The 22,542-nt window shown below is 38.0% G+C and overlaps 1 protein-coding gene across 2 annotated transcripts in view; it reads right to left on the bottom strand.

The window, feature by feature from the left end:
- The window catches only part of dock2 (dedicator of cytokinesis 2), a 132,644-nt gene extending 112,089 nt beyond the window's left edge, over positions 1-20,555 (bottom strand). The window contains exons 1-17 of one of the 2 annotated variants that reach the window (XM_082176836.1): positions 20,365-20,555; positions 17,868-17,951; positions 15,471-15,511; positions 15,294-15,349; positions 13,717-13,813; positions 12,780-12,928; positions 10,800-10,935; positions 9,252-9,409; positions 8,953-9,034; positions 8,131-8,266; positions 7,962-8,037; positions 7,266-7,342; positions 5,242-5,492; positions 4,183-4,281; positions 2,261-2,333; positions 1,331-1,434; positions 857-1,043 (exon numbers count right to left, since the gene is read on the bottom strand). In XM_082176836.1, coding sequence (XP_082032962.1) covers positions 857-1,043; positions 1,331-1,434; positions 2,261-2,333; positions 4,183-4,281; positions 5,242-5,492; positions 7,266-7,342; positions 7,962-8,037; positions 8,131-8,266; positions 8,953-9,034; positions 9,252-9,409; positions 10,800-10,935; positions 12,780-12,928; positions 13,717-13,813; positions 15,294-15,349; positions 15,471-15,511; positions 17,868-17,951; positions 20,365-20,407 — 1,849 coding nt within the window. In that variant the 5' untranslated portion in view covers positions 20,408-20,555. Of the gene's footprint in view, positions 1-856; positions 1,044-1,330; positions 1,435-2,260; positions 2,334-4,182; positions 4,282-5,241; positions 5,493-7,265; positions 7,343-7,961; positions 8,038-8,130; positions 8,267-8,952; positions 9,035-9,251; positions 9,410-10,799; positions 10,936-12,779; positions 12,932-13,716; positions 13,814-15,293; positions 15,350-15,470; positions 15,512-17,867; positions 17,952-20,364 lie in introns of both variants that reach the window. The other variant, XM_082176835.1, reaches the window with a different exon arrangement.
- Between the last annotated feature and the right edge of the window lie 1,987 nt (positions 20,556-22,542).

Raw genomic sequence — 22,542 nt, 5'->3', positions numbered from 1 at the left:
CCCATCACACACACACACACACACACACACACACACACACACACACACACACACACACACACACACACACACACATTAACCCGACCCCTAAACCTACCCATCACACACACACACACACACACACACACACACACACACACACACACACACACACACACACACACACACACACACACACACACACAACAACACACATTAACCCGACCCCTAAACCTACCCATCACACACACACACACACACTAACCCGACCCCTAAACCTACCCATCACTCACACACACACACACACACACACTAACCCGACCCCTGAACCTACCCATCACACACACACACTAACCTGACCCCTAAACCAACCCATCACACACACACACACACACACACACACACACTAACCCGACCCCTAAACCTACCTATCACACACACACACACACACTAACCCGACCTCTAAACCCACCCATCACACACACACACTAACCCGACCCCTAAACTTACCCATCACACACACACACACACACTAACCCAACCCCTAAACCTACCCATCATACACACACACATTAATCCGACCCCTAAACCTACCCATCACACACACACACACTAACCCGCCCCTAAACCTACCCATCACACACACACACACACACACACACTAACCCGCCCCTAAACCTACCCATCACACACACACACACACACACTAACCCGACCCCTAAACCTACCCATCACAAAAAACTCATTCTGTATGATTTATAAGCTTGTTTCCTCAATTTAGGTCCCCACAGTGACACGAGTCTCCATAAATCTGTGTGCATTCAGGTTTAAATCCCCACCGGGATAGAAAAACACACACACACACACACACACACACCGTTCTGCGTGAGTTTGGTGGAGCAGACGAGCGTTGCGATGGTGAAGGTGTCTCTGGAGCTGACTGACAGGCCGCCCACACTGCTGGAGCTGCGCATCAGCGTCGCCCCCTTGTGACTGTCAGGGTTACTGCGCTCCGACGGCAGGGACAGGTACGAGCTCACCTCCTCCATACGCTTACTGTCCCCCTACAGACACACAGAGGAGAGATGCAGCAGGGCCATGTTTCTTTGTTAACACGTGAATTTGTAATTCCAGAAAAAAAAAATCTTGTTTAGTTGATCATAAACCGAATGCACCAAAGGTCTCTACGATCTACTTAGACTCACAATGCTTTTGTGAAACGCAGCCCTGGATTGCTCCATTAATAGTAAATTATGGAAAAAAGTAATACAACAAAAATTTGCCAACGTTTAAAACCCATGTAAGAGTAATATTAACACTCAGTGAGTCTCTGTAAGTGTGTGTTTCTGACCTTAAAGACAGTGAGCTCATGTATGCCATCTCTCAGAACGGTCCCGTCTTCCTTCATCAGACGCACAAACGCCATCGCGAAGTTCCTTTCACTCTTGTCCTTCGCTGCATGGCACAAATCACACATTTATTCATATCTGAAATCATTTCCACTAACATTCAGCATCATATCTGGTAGTATATGACTAAATTATAGTTATCTGGCTTTTAATTCAATAGCCTTGAGCTCATCTATATGCTTGTGCACACATCAAAACATTAGCTATGTTTCCATCTTAACTTATGTGCAAAATTGGAATATCAGTCACATGTCTTTTATAATGCGCATCAATTTATTTATTCGGTAAATGTGAAACATTTATCCGACTAAATGTGCATTTTAGAATTTATGTTCATCTTGGTATTTCCATCCAGTGTTTTTTTTTATGTGATATTCTAAAATGCACATAAAAATAGGTGGATGGAAACAGAGATTTCTGTCCAATCACACGCTCTCTAGAATGAGGATGCCCCTCTCCCCTTTAGGAACTTGTTTTTTTAATCAGCTGAAGTTTAATTGAGATTGTTAACTGATTGAAGTTAACATAATATTATAAAATGATGACTTGATAATCACAATATTTTTATGCTAAGTCTTCACTTAAAAAAAATTACAAATAATTGTAATTCAGAACTATGTAAGCTTGTTTCTGCCAGGGAATTAAAAAAGGTAAATGTGACTTTTTATCTCACATTCTGAAGTTTTTGTTTAGAATTGTGAGATATAAACTCAGAATTCTGAGTAAAAAGTCAGAATTGAAAGTTATAAACTCGCAATAGCAAGAAAAAACCTTAGAATTTTGAGATGAAAATTCCCTTTTTTTATTGTTTATTCCATGACAGAAACAAGCTTCCACACAGAGCATCACTGCAGGAACTGTGAAGCTTACACACTCCTGTGAGGATCGATGCCGAAACATGAAGCGCAGGTGTATTCTGGGCATCTCCTCCAGAGGAATCGCCACCTACAGGCCGGAGGACAGCATTACTACACACAGACTGACAGCAAGCAGGAAAACAGCATGATGGTGCAATACCAGAGACCGCAGTTTCAGGACCGCATTTCTGTGACCCGAGTTTATGTGTGTACAACCACCAGTGGAGGAAAGAGCACTGAAAAAACATACTCAAGTAAAAGTACCACTACATTCCACAAAATGAAGTGTGAGTAGAGTAAAAAGTACTTGAGTAAGAGTAAAAAAGTAGCTAATTTAAAAGTACTCATGAGTAGTGAGTAGTGAGTACTGAGCTGCAGATTCTACCCCTTTATAATAAACACTGTGCACTACAATTAATATTAGGGCTGGGTAAAAAAAATTTGATTTCTCGATTTTAATCGATTCTCATTTTTACGAACCGATATCGATTCTTAAATCCCAAGAATCGATTAGTCATCCTGTTTTCAGCTGATGAAGGAATGTAACATTGTAGCGCTGCATCCCATCCAATAAATCACAATAATCTTTGTGCTTTGTTACTTTGATATGAAACAAAGTCTCAGATTTCAAATTACGTCCATTTTCTTACGAAATTCAAAAACATAAATAGCGTTTTGTCGCTGTGGCGTGAGATCGCTCTGGCTCAGCTCTAGAGAAGCACATGATCTTCTCTTCCGCATTAATAACACCAGTTACAGCGCGAAATAAACATGAATGAGCTTCTGAAAGTGTTAAAAGATAGAGTACAACTTATCGAAGTCCGTATAATGTGACATGGAATCGCCCAATCAGTGTTTCAACCGTGGAAAGACGTCAGTAAACAATGTAACGTCACATTTACCTCAGAAAAACCATGTGACCATACACTCGTTAGTCAGCTAGAACAATTAACTCTAGAGAGGAGCATTTTGCTAAATATATGCACCATATTACATATTCATTATAATTTTTAACGTTCTTCAATATTTAATGCATGTTTGAATAAATCTGGCATGTTTTTATGACAGCCACCATTTAAATGTTTATATTTCACATAACTTTATTATTATACAAATAAATAAAAGTGTAATTTAAGTGTTTGTATACAAATCAGTTCATTTTTACCTTCAGTATTATAGTAGGGCTAATGAAGCCTGTAGGCTACAACTGACTCCCATAGTTTACAATAATAGTTAAGAGATTTGTTTTCCTTGAGAAAATTTGCCATGTATTGTTCCTGATATCCAAGATAATCAATATTGAATCGGAATCGAATCGAATTGTGAAATTTGTGTCAATACCCAGCCCACAAATATTGAAACATACTGTAATTCACATTATCTTTTGTTCTTTGTCAGAAAGATTGAAGAATATCTATCAATAATCTTTTTAAAATGCATCAAATCAGTACATTCATAACCATTTAAAAATCATATTGTTTGAAAAATTTAACATTTATTACATACAAAAACGTGAGTATTTGTAATTCGTTACTTCACACCCCTGACAACCACTATTGTATAGAACTTACTATTCAATTCTGTATTTGTATTAGCAATTTTTAGGAGTGGTCCTGAAACTGCATCGTCCAGTATTGCAGGATTATACTATTGTGGAGGATTTACACTATTACAAAATTAGCATCAAAATGAACCCATTTCATTTTTAAATGCATTTTACTGGTCTAATAGTGAAAATGTTGCTCTTATTTTTGAACCTTCTCGCCAAAACACCTGGCTTCATATATGGATGGATAAAGTGGTTGGATGGATAGAATCCAAGTCATGCCTGACATTTTTCTTGTTGAACATCATGTTTCAACTATAAACACGTCATAAGATGGAGGAAAAATAGGTTGTGAATGCTGTTTAATGCTCAATATCTCTCTCTCTCTCACCTTAAAAGTCTCCATCCAGCGAGGCTGCTTGATCTGGTAGTAAATGACTGACCTATACTCGTTCACAGGCCGATCTCCGGCGCCCAGACAGATCGAGTTCTGTACGACATGAACACAAGAGAGCTGTCAATCAACACAGAAAACCCTGCCATAATCACAATATGTCCTCGTCTAATTCATCGGCTGACCTTTGACCTATCGTAACGCATGTATTATATATATATATATATATATATATATATTAAAAAGTTATTTCAACTGTGTTCAAATTGTATTAATATTAAAACATAAAATGTGAAAAAATATTAAAATATGTACATTTTAAATTACATACACGAACATATATATATAAATTATTCGAGTAATACTGCTATTCGATTTGACATTTGAAAGTTATAAATTTTTGCCAAGATACTTTCAATAATAAATTGAGTAATAAATAAATAATTGAATTTAATGAATAATTAATAAACTTAAAGAAATAGTTAAATGCATTTTGAATGTATTTTAAATGTATATTTTTAAATTTGTATATAAAAGTATATATAAAAATATAAAATTTATTGAAGAAATATGGATGAACAAACTACTGGTCTAATGTATTAAAATGTTATATTTTAACCAAGATACTTTAAAAAAATAACGTACATAACAAATCATTAGTAAATATAAATAAATTGTTAAATACATCTGAAATATATATACTTAAACTTTTAAATATTTAAGTATATATAACATTTATTTATTTTTATATCAATACAATTTACTATTTGGATGGACATGAACAACTGGTTTGACGATTTTACTTTTTAAAGTTATATGTTTTAACCAAGATATTTTGAATAATAACATGAACATTAGAATCATTAGAAAATGTAAAGAAATTGTTATTTGGAAATTAGAAATAATTAATTAGAGTGGAAAATGTTAAAATCATAAAATGTTAAAATATAAGAATACGAGCTGTCAATCAACACAGAAAACCCCGTCCCAATCACAATATTTCCTTGTCTAACCCATCGGCTGACCTCTGACCTCACGCTAGGAGGTTTGACTCACCGGCACGACCTTCCCCTCCTCGTCACACACCAGCATTATGACCTCCACGTTCTTCTGTGTGGTTTTGTTGTACTTGTCGAAGTCTCCGGAGTGCAGCGTGAGGTAGATGTCGTTACGGATGTCGCCCGGCATGATGATCTCAGGAAAACCCAGTTTCCGTGCAACCACCGTGCTCCGGTCCACCAGGTGGGGATATTCCTTTCGGATCTGGATGATGTCGCCCACTAAAGCTTTCATGGTGACCCACAGACCTGCGCGACAGGAGTCGTTGAAAAACACGTTGGAAAACAGGTGTAAATATAACAAATATTATTAGAGGCTGTTTTACAAGAAAATTGCATTTTAGTCTTTCTACTTCAAAATTGTATTTAATGTTTAATTCAGTGTTACTTGTCATGTCTTTAATTATTTATGAAATTTATAGTAATTTCCGAATGAAAATAGTTTCAAAGCCCATTTTTTTCATCAGGATCATGATAAAAATGCAAGCAATTTTTCTACAGTAAAACATTATTGGTGTCTACACTTATATAGTGATTTCACAACATTATTTAGAGCATGTGTGTGATTTATATCAATGCTGATGTGATGACTTCCAGTGTTGGGAAAGTTACTCTAATTACTGGCTACTAATTACACAACAGTGTTATTAGATAATTATTCCAATCTAAAAGGTATTGCATTACTTATTACTTTCTAAATCCCATATCAACCTCGAGCTGTTGAACAGTACAAGGACAGATGCACGAAACTGCTGTTTTAACTGACCAAGATATTTAAAGGGAGGTTACATTTAAAATATACATTTTAACATTAGACAATTTTGATGTTAAATCCACTATCGTTTTTGTTCTATAGTCTATACAGAATTTAAGGCAATTAAATCAGAAGTAACTGTAATTAAATTACAGAAAAATTAAGAGTAATTCCTTACTTTAACTAATCAATGGGAAAGTAATTGAATTGCAGTAATTAGTTACTTAGTGCAGCATTACACCCAACACTGGTGACTTCAGGTCTAATGTCTGTTTTAATGACTAAGAAGTCCTAAAGCTCATTGGTCTCTCTCTCTGCTGTGTGTGTGTGTGTGTGTGTGTGTGTGTGTGTGTGTGTGTGTGTGTGTGTGTGTGTGTGTGTGTGTGTGTGTGTGTGTGTGTGTGTGTGTGACTGTGTCTGTTTTTGAGAGTGAGTGTCTGTCTGTGTCTGTGTGTGAGTGTCTGTGTCTGTGTCTGTGTGTGTGTGTGTGTCTGTGTCTGTGTCTGTGTCTGTGTGTGTGTGTGTGTGTGTGTGTGTGTGTGTGTGTGTGTCTGTGTGTGAGTGTGTGTGTGTGTGTGTGTGTGTGTGTGTGTCTGTGTCTGTGTGTGTGTGTGTGTGTGTGTGTCTGTGTGTGTGTGTGTGTGTGTGTGTGTGTGTGTGTCTGTGTGTGAGTGTGTGTGTGTGTCTGTGTCTGTGTCTGTGTGTGTGTGTGTGTGTGTGTGTGTGTGTGTGTGTGTGTGTGTGAGTGTCTGTGTCTGTGTGTGTGTGTGTGTGTGTGTGTGTGTGTGTGTCTGTGTCTGTGTCTGTCTGTGTGTGAGTGTCTGTGTCTGTGTCTGTGTCTGTGTGTGTGTGTGTGTGTGTGTGTGTGTGTGTGTGTGTGTGTGTGTGTGTGTGTGTGTGTGTGTGTGTGTTTTTGAGAGTGAGTGTCTGTCTGTGTCTGTGTCTGTGTGTGTGTGTCTGTGTGTGTGTGTGTGTGTGTCTGTGTCTGTGTCTGTGTGTGTGTGTGTGTGTGTCTGTGTGTGTGTGTGTGTGTGTGTGTGTGTGTGTGTGTGTGTGTGTGTGTGTGTGTGTGTGTGTGTGTGTGTGTGTGTGTGTGTGTGTGTGTCTGTCTGTCTGTCTGTCTGTCTGTGTGTCTGTGTAAGTGTGTAAGTGTGAGTGCATGTGAATGCGTGTGTGAGTGTGTGTGTAGACGGGATTATGAGTATTAAAGCATTAGCGGAGGGAACACTGCTGTGATGTCATTTGAGCAGGGAAAGAGTGAGTCGTACCTTGGCCTCCGCTGTCGCCTCGAGACGACGTCACCTTGTTTAGGAGAGCGTGCAGAAAGTCATTCTCAGCTATGACTCTACAAACACACACACACATACACACACACACACACATACACACACAAGAATAGAGAACACAAATTACTTTCAATTAAAAAATGCAATAAATTTTTTTCAATCAAAAAAATTCTAATTTATGAGAAAAAGTTGAATTTATGCGACTAAAAATACATAATTACGAGATCAAAAGTCATAATGTCAAATTGACATTTTATCAATAAATTGTATTGTACACATAATTTGAATGGACATGAACTACTGGTCTATGACTTTACTTAAAGTTGGTTTAAACCAAAGATACTTTCGATAATAATAACAACGGCAACAATGTAAATGTAAATAAAAAGTTAATTAGAAATAGAACATTTTATTTTAAATATATAAATATAAAATGTAATGTATTCATTTTTGAATGGAACTGGTACTGTTTATTAAAGGACTGAAATCAGGTTTCTTAAACTATGACAGATGTGTTAGGCTCAACTGTGCTATGATTCACAGAAAATGAAAATTGTGTGAAAATTGATATCAAATCAATCAAAACTCAATTAAAACGATGAGAGAACTTTCACGTTTGGCTGAACTATTCCTGCCAGATACAGCGGTGAACAGGAGACGGGAAGAGGAGAGACTTACGGATGAAAAGGAATGAAATACTGCTTCTCTTCGTCACATTCTGTCTTTCCTTTGATGATGTCACTGATATCCATCACTGCCAATAAGCACAGATATATATATATGTATATCAGCTGTGTGTCTGTATGATAAATGCAGATCAAACGAGAGGATTCATCCTGATATTTACCAGCCACACCAAACGGCCTCCGCAGGCCCGTCGTCCATTTCTTATTAGGAGTATCTTTCAGATCCATACGACCCACGCGCACAATCTGACAGATCAGATAGATCTTCTCTCGGTTCAGGTCTTTATTCCCCAGATCCTTGACAGAGAGAAAGAAGACAGTCTATAATAATCAATCTCCAGGACATCAAAAAATCTCTGCAGTCACTACATAAACATTTATTTGTAATATTAATGGTACCTTATGAAGGCCTGTTTCCATAACATGAGATGCTTTGGTAAATCATAATTATGACATAAAAGGTCATCATTATAGCATAAAAAGTCTATGTTATTACATTAAAAGTCACACATTATGAGAAGAGAATTCAAATTATGAGATTAAAAATACATCATTATGAGGAAAAAAGTCAAAATTCTGAGACACAAGTCAAATTTATGACATTAAAAAGTCAATAATTATGAGATACGTCATAATTATAGCATAAAAAGTCACATTTATGAGTATAGTTCTTGACTCATAGTTCTGAGAAAAAAGTCAAAATGGAAAATAAAAAGTCACATTTATGAGTATAATGTGTGAGTGATAATTCGGAGAGAAAAACTCAAAATAGAGATTAAAAAGTCCAATTTATTACATAAAAAGTCCTAATTATGAGGATAAAGTCCTAATTATGAGATTAAAAATGTGACCAAGTCAAATTTAGGACAAAAAAAGTTATAATTTCATTATATATATATATATATATATATATATAACATAAAAATTATGATTTACCAAAGCATGATTTGTTTTTTATGTGGCAGACATATTGAGTGACTTACAGTAAAGACCACTTTCAGACTGTTGAGCATCTCAATGTCCTTCGGCAGACCTTTATCTCCCCATCTGACCAGATAATTCTCACTGCAGAGAGAGAGAGAGAGAGAGAGAGAGAGAGAGAGAGAGAGAGAGAGAGAGAGAGAGAGAGAGAGAGAGGGAGAGAGAGAGAGAGAGAGAGAGAGAGAGAGAGAGAGAGAGGGAGAGAGAGAGAGGGAGAGAGAGAGAGACAGTGGTGTTAATGGTGTTAATGGCAAACACCTGTGAGAGTCAGAACTCAAGAGTGTGTGTAAGTGAGACGCACCTGATGTTGGTCTGTTTGTTGGGGTCATACAGAGACATGAAGAGCTCTGAATCCTCCCCGATTCGACACACAAAGTTACGCACAAACACATAGAGGCTGTGTGTGGGAGAAGACTGGATCCGTGCGGACACTCCGGAATGATCCATCTGAACGTTGGACTGCACCGAGAACAGCAGAAAACACAGGAAATTATCTTTAGAAAAAACCCGACTGTGCAAAACTCACTACTACGATACTAGGGTGTTGCTATGTGGTTGCTAAGGAGTGTCATTTAGCACTTGATGGGTTGCTAGGGTGTTCTGAGTGGTTGTTAAAGCATTGTTAAGCAGTTGTTAGGGTGTCTGGGCGGTTACTAAGGAATCATTATCCAGCTGCTAGGATGCCTGGGTGGATGCAAAGGTGTTGTCAAGTGGTTGCTAGGGTGACTGGGTGATCACTAGGCTGTTCTGGGTGGTTGTGAAGGTGTTGTCAAGTGGTTGCTAGGGTGTCTGGGTGATCACTAGGTTGTCTGGGTGGTTGTGAAGGCGTTGTCAAGTGGTTGCTAGGACATTATTAGGGAGTTACTAGGGTGTCTGGGTGGTTGCTAGTGCCTCTAGGTAATTGTGAAGGTGTTGCTAAGTGGTTGCTAGGACATTATTATGGAGTTACTAGGGTGTCTGGGTGGTTGCTAGTGCATCTAGGTAATTGTGAAGGTGTTGCTAAGTGATTGCTAGGACATTAATAAGGAATTACTAGGGTGTCTGGGTGATTACTAGGTTGTCTGGGTGGTTGTGAAGGTGTTGTAAAGTGGTTGCTAGGGCATTATTATGGAGTTACTACGGTGTCTGGGTGGCTGCTAACGTATCTAGGTAATTGTGAAGGAGTTGTGAAGGGGTTGCTATGACATTATGGAGTTGCTAGGGTGTCTGAGTGATCGCTAGGTTGTTCTGGGTGGTTGTGAAGGTGTTGTCAAGTGGTTGCTAGGGCATTATTATAGTTACTAGGGTGTCTTGCTAGTGTATCTAGGTAATTGTGAAGGTGGTTGCTAGGGCATTAATATGGAGTTACTATGTCTGTGTGATCGCTAGGCTGTTCTGGGTGGTTGCAAAGGCGTTGCTAAGTGATTGCTAGGGTATTGAGATTTTGCTAGTGTGTCTGGGTGGTTGCAAAGGCCAAAACCGACCTACACTAGGTCATTATTATGCAGTTGCTACAGTAGGTAGTTGTTATGCAGTTGCTACTGTAGGTCGGTTGCAAAACCGACCTACAGTAGGCTAGGTCATTATTATGCAGTTGCTACAGGGTTCTGGGAGATGTTTAGTTTGATAAGTGTTATAAGGTTACAGTGAGCTATATTCACTGTGAATTCACAGCGGACTTGGCCCGAAGGATGGTAGAGCCATGGGATCTCATTGCTTTAGTGTGTCCAGCCATCCTGAACATCTAAAAATGTCTCATTAAAACTCATACCATGTCTCATACCAACTCTGTGATGCTTATGAGAAGCTCTTTTGCGGTTTCATTCTGTGGGTTCATCTGTAGACCATTAAATGAAAGTGAAATGAGAACCTGTTCCTCTTTAATTCGCTCTGTGATCTTGGCCGTGGCGTCCTCGTGTGCTCGGAAGAGGCTGATGACGCTGGCTCGCTCGGGGTCGAGGATATTCCCATCAGCATCCCGAACAACCACATCCAGCTCCAAGATCCTGGAGGCAGAACAACACTTGATTGGACTCAAGTTTGAGCGGTTGTACATGATTATTCAGAACACACAAGATGCTTGAAATATTTTGACAGATGTGCTCTTGCCCGGAGCTCTGTGAGATCCTGTGCTCCCATGATGCACCTCAGGCATGATGTGCTTCGTTTCATTAAGACTCGTTCTTGCACATCCCAGACAGCAACATTCAAGCTTATCACTGGCATGGATTCAAACATGTATTTTGCTCTTTTCATTTGTTTTTTTAATCTATATTTTGTTTGGTTAATCTATATTTCATTTTATTTAAGAACAAGGAAAGTAATGACAAGCAATAGCACACATTTAAGCAATAAAACAAAGATACAAATTAAATGTGTGCTTTATGTTTTACATGTATGTCTATCAGGAGAAATTTAATCAAATAATCAAATATTAAATAAAACACTGCATAGTCTTCACTGTATGAACTAGAGCTGCACGATTCTGGATAAATTCAGAATCATGTTGTTTTTTTTAACAGATATCACGATTCTTCCACGATTCTGAACAGACGACTAATCAAAATAACATGTAATTTACTAGAGGTTCAGACAAAATGTTAATTGCTGCAGTCTATTTAAAATTTGAACGAGTGAATGATTAAATGGTTCATTCATAAATACTGCACTTGTTTCATTACTAGATTAATCTGCGTTTTTTAACAAACCTCTTGAATGAATGATTCAATGACAAATACATCTTTTTACAGTCACCTGCCGCCACCTACTGGTGTAACGATGTAATCGATATAATCGTTATTTGAAGTGCCATGTTACTTTCTAAAGGTGATTTACTCAATTTTAAACGCTGCTGTAGACATTAGTGTTTATATCTGAAATATAAACCTTTATCCCAGTTCTTCTGTGCTAATATGAATATTTGTAACACAGAAATAATGATACAGTGTGGCTGAAAAGACTGTTTGTGAAGCGGTTTCATACCTATAACATCTGCTCTCTCTCTGGATCAGCGATTTAAACACAGATTTGAATGTTCCAGTGTGATTTTGTTGAAGGTTTAATAGACACAGAAAAATCGTTGTCGTTTAGGAATAAGATTGCATGGCTGTTTAAACCGAGCTCGCGATCTTTTGACGATTAATCGTGCAGCTCTAGTATTAACTGAATATAAATCCTTATTTACGCTACAAAAGTTATTCAGCCAAGAGCGGAGAAGTAGTTGATTCATACTTTGTTTTATGTTGCTTAATTGACAAACGGCAGCAGGTTTATTAGGCTCCTGTCACTTTAAGACCTAATGCACAGATCCAATATATTGACACACATCCGATTTTCTCCCAACTGTTTACATTGACATCCACCAATACTAAAATATCTCATGATGATGACATAACTCGTTCTCTTGAGAAAACAAGAATAAACTTGTGTGAATCCATGCCACACAAAACAGCCAGAGCGAGGCAGGTTTTTCCCCGCAGTAATTCATTCCCGCTCAGGTGTCAGGAAGACATTTTTATCCCCTTGAGGTTTGTTAATTAATTCCTTTATGATAATGTACAAATTAACTAACACATTGACAACAGCCCAGAGCAAATCACAGAAGCTATGAATAGAAATTACACCAGCCGACTGGATCCTATTATTCTAGATTTTATCAGATCTGTTATAAAGGTACTGTGTTTGTACCATTTGTAGATGATAATGCCATTATATTGTATGATTACTTTCATATAATATGGTATGTGTTTGGGTCTTCCAAAGCAAACAATAAAATGACATTGCCATGGTCAAAAATGCACACAGATAAACAGACATGAACACAAATAGAAGAGACACTTGGAATATGTACTTATTTCCATAGTCGATCTTTGAGGTGACTTTCTGTTTGAGTTCTTTAAACTCGTCACTCGGCAGCGTCCCGGACAGGAGCTGGGAACGCCACTCCATTAAGTCCCACATCAGCCTCTGGACCTGAGTGAAACGAACCTTCTTACTGGACTGCTGAGAAACAAAGACAATCACTGATCAGAAGTTCAGGTTGTGCACATGCATTGGATTTATGATGTTGGATGTTTGACTTATTTGAAGCATGCAGCAGTATATGCAACCTTGGCTGCTTTTCCACCATCGGGCCAAACCACTCTCGTTACTTAACCGCTTCATTACATGCCGATCCGGCCCAACCGGTTTCATTTTCTACTGTGGGACTGATAACGGAGCTCTCAGGAATGCAATACAAATGCGTCAGTCATTGCTGCAAACGCGGATGGATGATCAGATATTTCTTTTAACTTTATTATTAACTTACATTAACTTTGCTCAAATAGCACGCTTGACCAGCTACAGAGAAACTGGTTAGCCAACCATGCTGAGAATTGCGGACCGAGAACAGTTTGTAATCATGCTGAACTAAGCTCAAGTGGAAATATAACTAGAACCATTGCTTACGTTCTTAGAACGGTTGGGCCCAATGCTGGAAAAGTGGCTTTTGTCACATGACTTCCATGAAGAACCTTTAACCATTAACCATGGAACCTTTCCATTATACAAAAGGTTCTTTAGATCATTTGAAAGAAACAAAAAATTTGAAACAAAAGAAAAGATTATTTTGGGGAAACCAAAATGGTTCTTCTTAGGCAGCACTACAAAAAGCCCTTTTGAATAAAGAACATCTTTTAAAAATATAAAGAACCTTTTGTATTAATGAAAGGGTTCCATGGAAGTTAAAGGTTCTTTGTGGAATCCTTGACACCTTTAATTATAACACACCCATTTAAATGTCTTACCAAATAGAGTTGTTTCCAGATGGTGCCCCATTCTCTCAGTGTGGTGGTCACCTCCTTCACCAGGGGCATCTCAACAGAGGTTATGACCTCCTCATCTCTACAGAAGAAGAGGGAGAGTGGGATGGATGGATGCATGGAAAGACAGTCGGATGGATGGATGGATGGATGGATGGATGCATGGAAAGACAGTCGGATGGATGGATGGATGGATGGATGCATGGATGGATGGATGCATGGAAAGACAGTCGGATGGATGGATGGATGGATGCATGGAAAGACAGTCGGATGGATGGATGGATAGATGGATGGATGCATGGAAAGACAGTCGGATGGATGGATGGATGGATGGATGGATGGATGGATGGATGGATGGATGGATGGATGGATGGATGCATGGAAAGACAGTCGGATGGATGGATGGATGGATGGATGGATGGATGGATGCATGCATGGAAAGACAGTCGGATGGATGGATGGATGGATGCATGCATGGAAAGACGGATGGATGGATGGATGGATGGATGGATGGATGGATGGATGGAAAGACAGTTAGTTGGATGGATGAATGGATGGATGGATGGATGCATGGAAAGACAGTCGGATGGATGGATGGATGATGCATGGAAAGACAGTCGGATGGATGGATGGATGGATGGATGCATGGAAAGACAGTTGGATGGATGGATGGATGGATGGATGGATGGATGGATGGATGGATGGATGGATGCATGGAAAGACAGTCGGATGGATGGATGGATGGATGCATGGAAAGACAGTTGGATGGATGGATGGATGCATGGAAAGACAGTCGGATGGATGGATGGATGGATGGATGGATGGATGGATGGATGGATGCATGGAAAGACAGTCGGATGGATGGATGGATGGATGGATGGATGGATGCATGGAAAGACAGTCGGATGGATGGATGGATGCATGGAAAGACATTCGGATGGATGGATGGATGGATGGATGGATGGATGGATGGATGGATGGATGGAAAGACAGTCAGACTGATGGATGTGTGGGTGGATGGATGGGTGGGTGGATGGATGGATGGATGATGGAAAGACAGTCAGAATGATAGATAGATAGCTTGGATGGATGGATGGATGGATGGAAAGACAGTCAGATTGATAGATAGATAGCTTGGATGGATGGATGGATGATGGAAAGACAGTCAGATTGATAGATAGCTTGGATGGATGGATGGATGGATGATGGATGGAAAGACAGTCAGACTGATGGATGGATGGATGGATGGATGGATGGATGAAAGACAGTCAGATGGATGGATGGATGAAAGACAGTCAGATAGATAGATAGATAGATAGATAGATAGATAGCTTGGAAGGGTGGATGGATGGATGGATGGATGGATGGATGGATGGATGGATGGATGGATGGATGGATGGATGGATGGATGGATGGATGGAAAGACAGTCGGATGGATGGATGGATGGATGGATGGATGGATGGATGGAAAGACAGTCAGATGGATGGATGGATGGATGGATGGAAAGACAGTCAGACTGATGGATGGATGGATGGATGCATGGATGGATGGACATACTCACCCTCTCTTTTCGATGATGACTTCCTTTAGCACTATAAAGTTGGCAGGAAATGCTCCCTTAAATAAGAGAAGAGAGTAAATCAGCCAGCCGGTAGCAGAGGAAGTTCAGGTCAGATATTCAGGAAGAGAACATTCTGCCCTTGTACAAACACTATCAAATAAATATGCATTTACTCACTTTTCTCTCTTTGTTCTTGATCACGTAACCTTTATACCATCCTGGAACAATAACAGACTGGTTTATATTTCAGGCAATTTATGAGAACATTTCTATAGTCAAGTCACCTTTATTTATATAGCGCTTAACAGGGAATGTTCTGGCAAGGTACTCTCAAAGTTATGAACAAATATTCTTCTCGTAAATATTCTTCTTTAACACATTGATGAACATCATTCATGGGGACTTTTTTTTTTCTGAAACGGTTTACTTGTTCGTCCATTTTTTATATTACTTGTTTCAGAATATTTAGAGAACATTCAAAAGTAACATTCCTATAAAGTTTGCACAATAATAAAATGGAATGTTTAAAAATGTTATCCAGAAAACGTCAGTGTCATTATTCAGCACGAGTCGGTACAGTTGATTCAGTTCAGTTCAATAACTGTGTTGATGTTGCAGAATTCGTAAATTATGAAACAACTTCGATTCAGCTATAAAGCTCAACAGAAGACAACACTGTCATAATTCAGCTCAATTCATGTTCTCATGCGAAAGTGTCCATGCAGTCAAATCAATAATGTTGCTGAATATTAAGAGTCTTTTACTATTTTACTATTAAGAGGTGTCTTCACTTGTAGTTCAGTTTGCTTTCGGTCCGGAACACAAAAAACACATTTAGTCCTGGTCCGCTTAAGTCAAGTCAAGTCAAGTCAAGTTTATTTGTATAGCGCTTTTCACAATATAGATTGTATCAAAGCAGCTTCACAGTATTAAATTAAAATAATACAACAAAGTTTGTTTCAAGAGGAATTTATTGATTCATAAAATTAAATTAAATATCCCCAAAATATCCCCAACTGAGCAAGCCAAAGGCAACAGTGGCAAGGAACCGAAAAACTCCATCAAGTGACCTAATGGTGTCCTAAAACTCCATCAGGTGACCTAATGGTGTCCTAAAACTCCATCAGGTGACCTAATGGAGAAAAAAAACCTTGGGAGAACCCAGGCTCAGTCGGGGGCCAGTTCTCCTCTGGCATTTATGAGCTAGAGGCCGGATTGTAGTTTGAACTGTAGGATTATATGAATGCCTGGCTGAAGAGATGCGACTTTAATCTAGTTTTAAACTGGGAGAGCGAGTCTGAGCAACGAACAGTATCAGGAAGACTATTCCAGAGTTTTGGAGCCAAATGTGAAAATGCTCTCCCTCCTTTGGTGGTTCTGGATATCCTAGGTATGACCAAAAGCCTTGAATTTAGTGATCTTAAAGAGCGCGATGGATTATAGGGCGATACTGGCTTACTGGCATTTCAACACCGAACCTAAAGATACTGAACCTAAAGGCATAAAGATGTTCACAACCTGATTGGTCGGCTTATATTATGTTTATTTCACGACGGAACTTACCGATCATTCAAAACAATGCTGTGTTCTGGGCTCAATGCGCTCGTTGTATGTGCGTAGCTTACATATGATGGCTGAACTTGTGAAGGGCTTATAAAATGTGTAAAGGAGTCAAAACAGCGTCACACACACACATCCCTCCGTCACACACAAAGGAAGATCTGCTGTGAGGAGACGCGGTTCTGACGCCTGTACTGAACTCTGATGAGCAACAATCAAGACTATGACGAGAAAAAACAGGTATGCTTCAGCATTATGTCCTTTTTAGGGTCACATCTTGTGACATCATCTCCTGTTTTTGGTTCATTACATATCTTTGGTCCGAGTTGCGTTCATATTTAATTCGAACCGCACCAGACTCATCTTTTCAGCGTCTCGGTCCGCTTATTTGGTGGCACCAGGGTTCGGATGGGAGCGTTCACTCTTAGGGTGTATTCACTCCAGTTCAAGTTCGTTTCCCCTCATGGTGCGGATCTTTGGGGCAGATGTGAATACAGAAGCTCGGGTGCGGATCAAACAACCATACGAGACCAAGCTGAAGAGGTGGTCTCGGAGCGGATCCAAACTAATTCTGGTGCGGTTCGTTTAAGGTGATTTTCTGTACAATGAATGGATGACCTTAACACATGTGTGGTTTTGTTTACAAATTTTGGTTCAATTGCAAAAAGGGCAGTGTGAAAGCGAGCCACAAAAAAAATCAACATTGTATTTGGTCCTGACCAAAGCAAGTGAACTTGCGGACTTTCCTGGTGTGAATACACCCATAGCACTAACAGAGCAATCGCATCAGGGTTTGTTTTAATCCAACCAAACATGCCAAGTGTGAACACACCCTAAAACCCCAGCTCAAACTGAGTAGAGCATGGCGCTAGCAATGCCAAGTTCATGGGTTTCATTCCCAGGGAATGCATGAACTGATCAAATGTACACTTTGCATGCAATATAATTCCCTGGAAACCAATTCTGTTAAATGCATCAATGCAAAAGTAAATGCAATATCCCAGAATCCCTCACCTTCACATGACTCCTGTATGTGTACCGTGTCCCCGACAGCCAAGGACAACTGCTTTTCCGCTTTGGCGATGAAATTCCACTTAACTTCAGAGAAAATACAAATTGCATAAATGCATTAGAAAACACATCAAGTGAAGTCACAGTTTGGATTTATTTCTCAAGTGATGCCCAGCAAAACAGCAGAATGAGATCCGTTAATGCTCCCTTTAAGACATCAAACATTAAGAAACTGTCAACTACTTTGCTTTCTTCTCGTCTGGTGTGCAAAAAAGTCCTGCAATTCATGTCTGGAGCACAAACGCTGCAGGGCGACACACACACTGAACTTTAATTCTTTAGCCAACATCAATGACATGGAAATGTTAAACTGCAGAGATGGAGAACATCATATTACACACACACACACACACTTTATTTCTGCAAGTACGAGTTCGTTGGCCTACTTCCTCTCAGAGCAGCTTCCTGTGCAACACCACACACACACAGATACACGCCGCCATCAGCATGTTTACAATTAAAATAACTTTCAATAAGAAATCATATGCATTTACATGAGCAGAAAGCTTTTAGTTTTAGTATGTGCAATATCCTCATTTATTCACTATAGTGAGCTACAAAACTGCTGACTACACCACTAACACACACAGGCACTGTCGCCAATCAGAAGTCAAACCACCTTTGCATTCATTTCAAGACTGTTTCGCACAAAAATAACTCATACACACTGTAAACCCGAATAAGTTGGCAAAACTTAAAAAATTGAGGTAATCAGTTATATAAAAAAAATTAAGTTAAGAAATGTTAAGTTTAAGCAAGCAGAACTTGCAGATTTTTATTTTGTACTCATACATTTTAACTGCTCTTAACTTTAAATATTTGAGTAAGCTAATTCATTTAACTTAAAATTTTCATATAATCTCAACCTAAATATTTTAGAAGTGGAAACTTGGCTAGCTTTAACTAGCTAACTCAATAAATGCTACCTTGCTAATTGGTAACACAATGCTTTGATAGCATTAGCATAGCATAGCACTTGCTGAATGAGTACAGCAATATAGAACATTTAACATATATCTGCTCTCAAACCAAGCTCATGCTCCACTCGTCAACATGATGATAACAACAAAACAAAACATAACAGAGACTCTACTAAACTAGCATAACAAAAAATTAAACACTACTAAATCTTCTAATTAACATAAATATTGCACACACACAAAAAATAAATAAATGATATAACACTTAATTTTAGCATTTACTCTCCCTTTTGAGTGTCATGGAAAAGTGGGAAGTAAAACTCCCAGCCCAGTTTCAGTTAAATTTAAGCTTGTCTGAATTAAAAGAAACAAGTTCATAAAACTCAAAACAATGAAACAATTCTAATCACTTAAAATGTGTCAGTTTTGTGAACTCAAAAGAAAAAGAAAGTTCTAAATACTCATAAAAGTTAATCTGATTGAACATGATTTGTTTAAGTTGGCTCAACTCAAACCAATTCCTTATTTTGAGCATTAGGTTTTACAGTGATGGTGCGAGTTCAACATTCACAAATAATAACTCTAAATAAAGTCCCTCTAATCAGCGTCACCATCTCAAGCAAGCACTGCTCTTCCTGGACGCTTCACGAACGAGCTTTTGTTGATTAAAAGGGATTTCAAATGTCATTTGCATGAAATATTTCTTCCCAAAGAAAGGTCGACCAATGAGACTTAATTTAATTTAGTTGATGTTTCTCCTGCAATTCCTTAAGATGACAACAGACAGTGTTATTCTAGTGTAATTCAAATACTATTATACGTTTAGAATTTGATTTAATTTATTTTATGAGAAACGTTTGAGTTCAAACGTGGACTTTTAAATGCACACTTGAGCAAATATGAGCACATTTTGAGACATTAGTGAGATGAAGCTTGTGTGAGACTGCTTTTTCGTCTCATTGCGTCCTATGAGAAACAATCAAGATATTCAAGAGATCTCATTTCACGCAGGCATCCTCTAAAAATTCAATGTTGCACTTGAGTTATTAAATGTCGTCAAACCTCTAAGCACATGCGTTCAGCAAACAGGCTAAGGCGGCAAATGCTTTAGACTGTATTACGTGAAAATGCGCAGAGGTTCTTTAAGAAGTTATTTCAGGTGTGTTCAGTTGCATTCAATTATATTTTTGACTTTAATAGACCATTTTTTCAATGCATTTCTAATGCTAACAAGCATTGCAAGACCGCATCATCATAAATCTGAATATTTGCAGGATTTCAAAGCAAAAAACAAGTGCTAAAAGATAAAAATGCTGCAATCTGTTTAGGCCAGTGACTGCCGAGCCGCTTGACTGATCCGTCTCTGCCCACATCCTGAGAAATAGGAACTGAATTCATCGCAACTATAGACGGCCGCTGCGAGAGGCGCCAGGAATATACACAAACACACACACAAATACACAGAAAACATTCATTCCTGCACAGGTGAATCATTAAATTAAAAAAAAGGCCAAACTCACCAACTCCATATCTTTCAGAGCTAGTTTTCGTCCAAGGAGCCATTGGTTGGACTTTAACACGCTCTCCTGCGTCTCTTTCTGTCTGTATTTAATCTTTCGGAGTATCTCAGTTCCTTTCTAATGTCCTTCACCGGCTGTTTTTTTTGGGTGAGGGTGTGAGAAATAACCAGCATGAAGTGCTCCTCCTCCTCTCTGTCTGACTGTCTGCTTCTTCCTCTTCCTCTTTTGGCCTTCCATCGGCTGACATATACGCAACGCAGCACAACTTCAGCATGACGACTAAAGCACACGTTTCAATGGCTTTTATCTGGATCATGTATGTGTTGAGTCTCAAACTCTGCTCTGATCTACAGTGTATATGAGGGTGTGTGATGGAGCACGTAAATCATCCTTTATGAATCTTTAATGCTGGAGGAAACATCTGGTGTGGGACGGGATAGAGCACAGATTCCCTAAAGATGTTTGATTTATGCATCTGAGAGACTTAATGCAATTGCAAGCAGGTTTATATAAACACAAACAAGCTGCTTTGTATCTGTACTCATCAAACATCAAAATAATGTCACTATTCAGGCGCAATACCTAGAGAAGCCTACAGAGGGCACCGCAAACTCTCACTGAGAGATCACGGTGCAAAAACTTCATTATGCAGCTTGCTGAATAGAAGCAGGGTTATCATCACTAACTAAAACAAAATATATTAACGTAATTCTGTTCATTGAAATAAAGCTAAAATAAAATAAAACCCAAAAACTGAATGAAAACTGGAAATGTTGCCTTAAAAAAAAAGAAAAAAGATTGAGGTAAAACTGAAATAAAAATAAATTAAATATAAAAAGCAATATAAAAAAAAAAACTAACAAAAATCACAATGAAATTACTAAAAATGTAACAAAAATGTGTTTTTATTTACGTGTTTAGTTAAATTTTTGTTAAAGTTTTAGTAATTTTGTTGTGTGTTTTTGTCATTTTTATTATTATTTTTAAGTATGTCCAAATACTTTTTGTTTGTTTTATAGAAATGTTGCCTTGGCAATAAACTGAAATAAATTCAAGTGCTAAAATTATTAAGTGGAATTTTTTATTTATTTATATAATAAGAATAAATTAAATTATTAAAATTAAAATTAAAATTAAATTAAATTATCAATTCACAAAAGCACATAACGAAAACATTCTCATGAAAACTAAAAATAACAACAAATGCTAATTATAATAGAACAAAAATAAAACAAATGCTAATTATAATAGAACAAAAATAAAAACTTAAATAACACAAGTATATAACAAGTAGAAATGTATTTTTTAATTCGTTTTTATTTTTAAAGTTGTATTGATTTCGTTGTTTTTGTCATTATTATTATTATTACTTTTAAGTTTGTCTTTATACTTTTTCATTATTATTTCAGTTTTTTAGTACATCAAAGTTCAACTAAATTAAAATGAGAAATGTTACTTAAGCAACTATAAAAAATAAAAAAAGTTTAAATTTCAATTAAGTTTTTATTATTTCAGTTAACTTCTATTATATAGATAACACAAATGTTTTAATTGCACTGAAAACACTCACCAAACACTCACTCAGAGTTCATTATGCAGCTTTTTGAGTAGAAGTGTCTTTTTTTAATTAGTTTTTATTTTGTATTTCCTGATTATTATTCTTTTTTTAAGTTTAAGTTAAAGTTTTAGTGCTTTTGCAGCGAGTTATTATTAGCTTTTTTTCAATATGAATAAGTAATAACACTTATAAGTGATCATGCATACATTTTACCTGAAGAAAATCCCGAAGGAGTCATGTTTAGAGAAGAGGACATCATAGAGACCTGAGGGGCGAAATCATTTCACTTGGACCTGAAAGAAACCACATAACAACCACCCAGAGAACACCCAGTTAGGTTCAGAAAACATCAAATTTCAGTTACATACACGTCCATATACATTGAAGATTCATCATCAATTCTAAAATCAGCTGGAGGACGTCCGCTTTGTGTTGTCCTACTGTGGTCTGTGCAGAAAAACAGGACAGTTTCTCACAGAAATAAACAGCCTTTTGTTGAAGCACTAAGAACCTCTTAATACGTCCCATAATGCATCAGTCACTTTGATTTCAAGAGGTCCAAATATCTCCGCTGGTGGATAATGTGAGGGGTTTTAATTTGGATCAGACCACATAAAAAG

The sequence above is a fragment of the Leuciscus leuciscus genome (assembly GCF_965113295.1).
Source record: "Leuciscus leuciscus genome assembly, chromosome: 8".
NCBI lineage: Eukaryota > Metazoa > Chordata > Actinopteri > Cypriniformes > Leuciscidae > Leuciscus > Leuciscus leuciscus.
The sequence above is the reverse complement of the archived record's forward strand: the minus strand, read 5'-3'. Positions and strand labels throughout refer to the sequence as shown.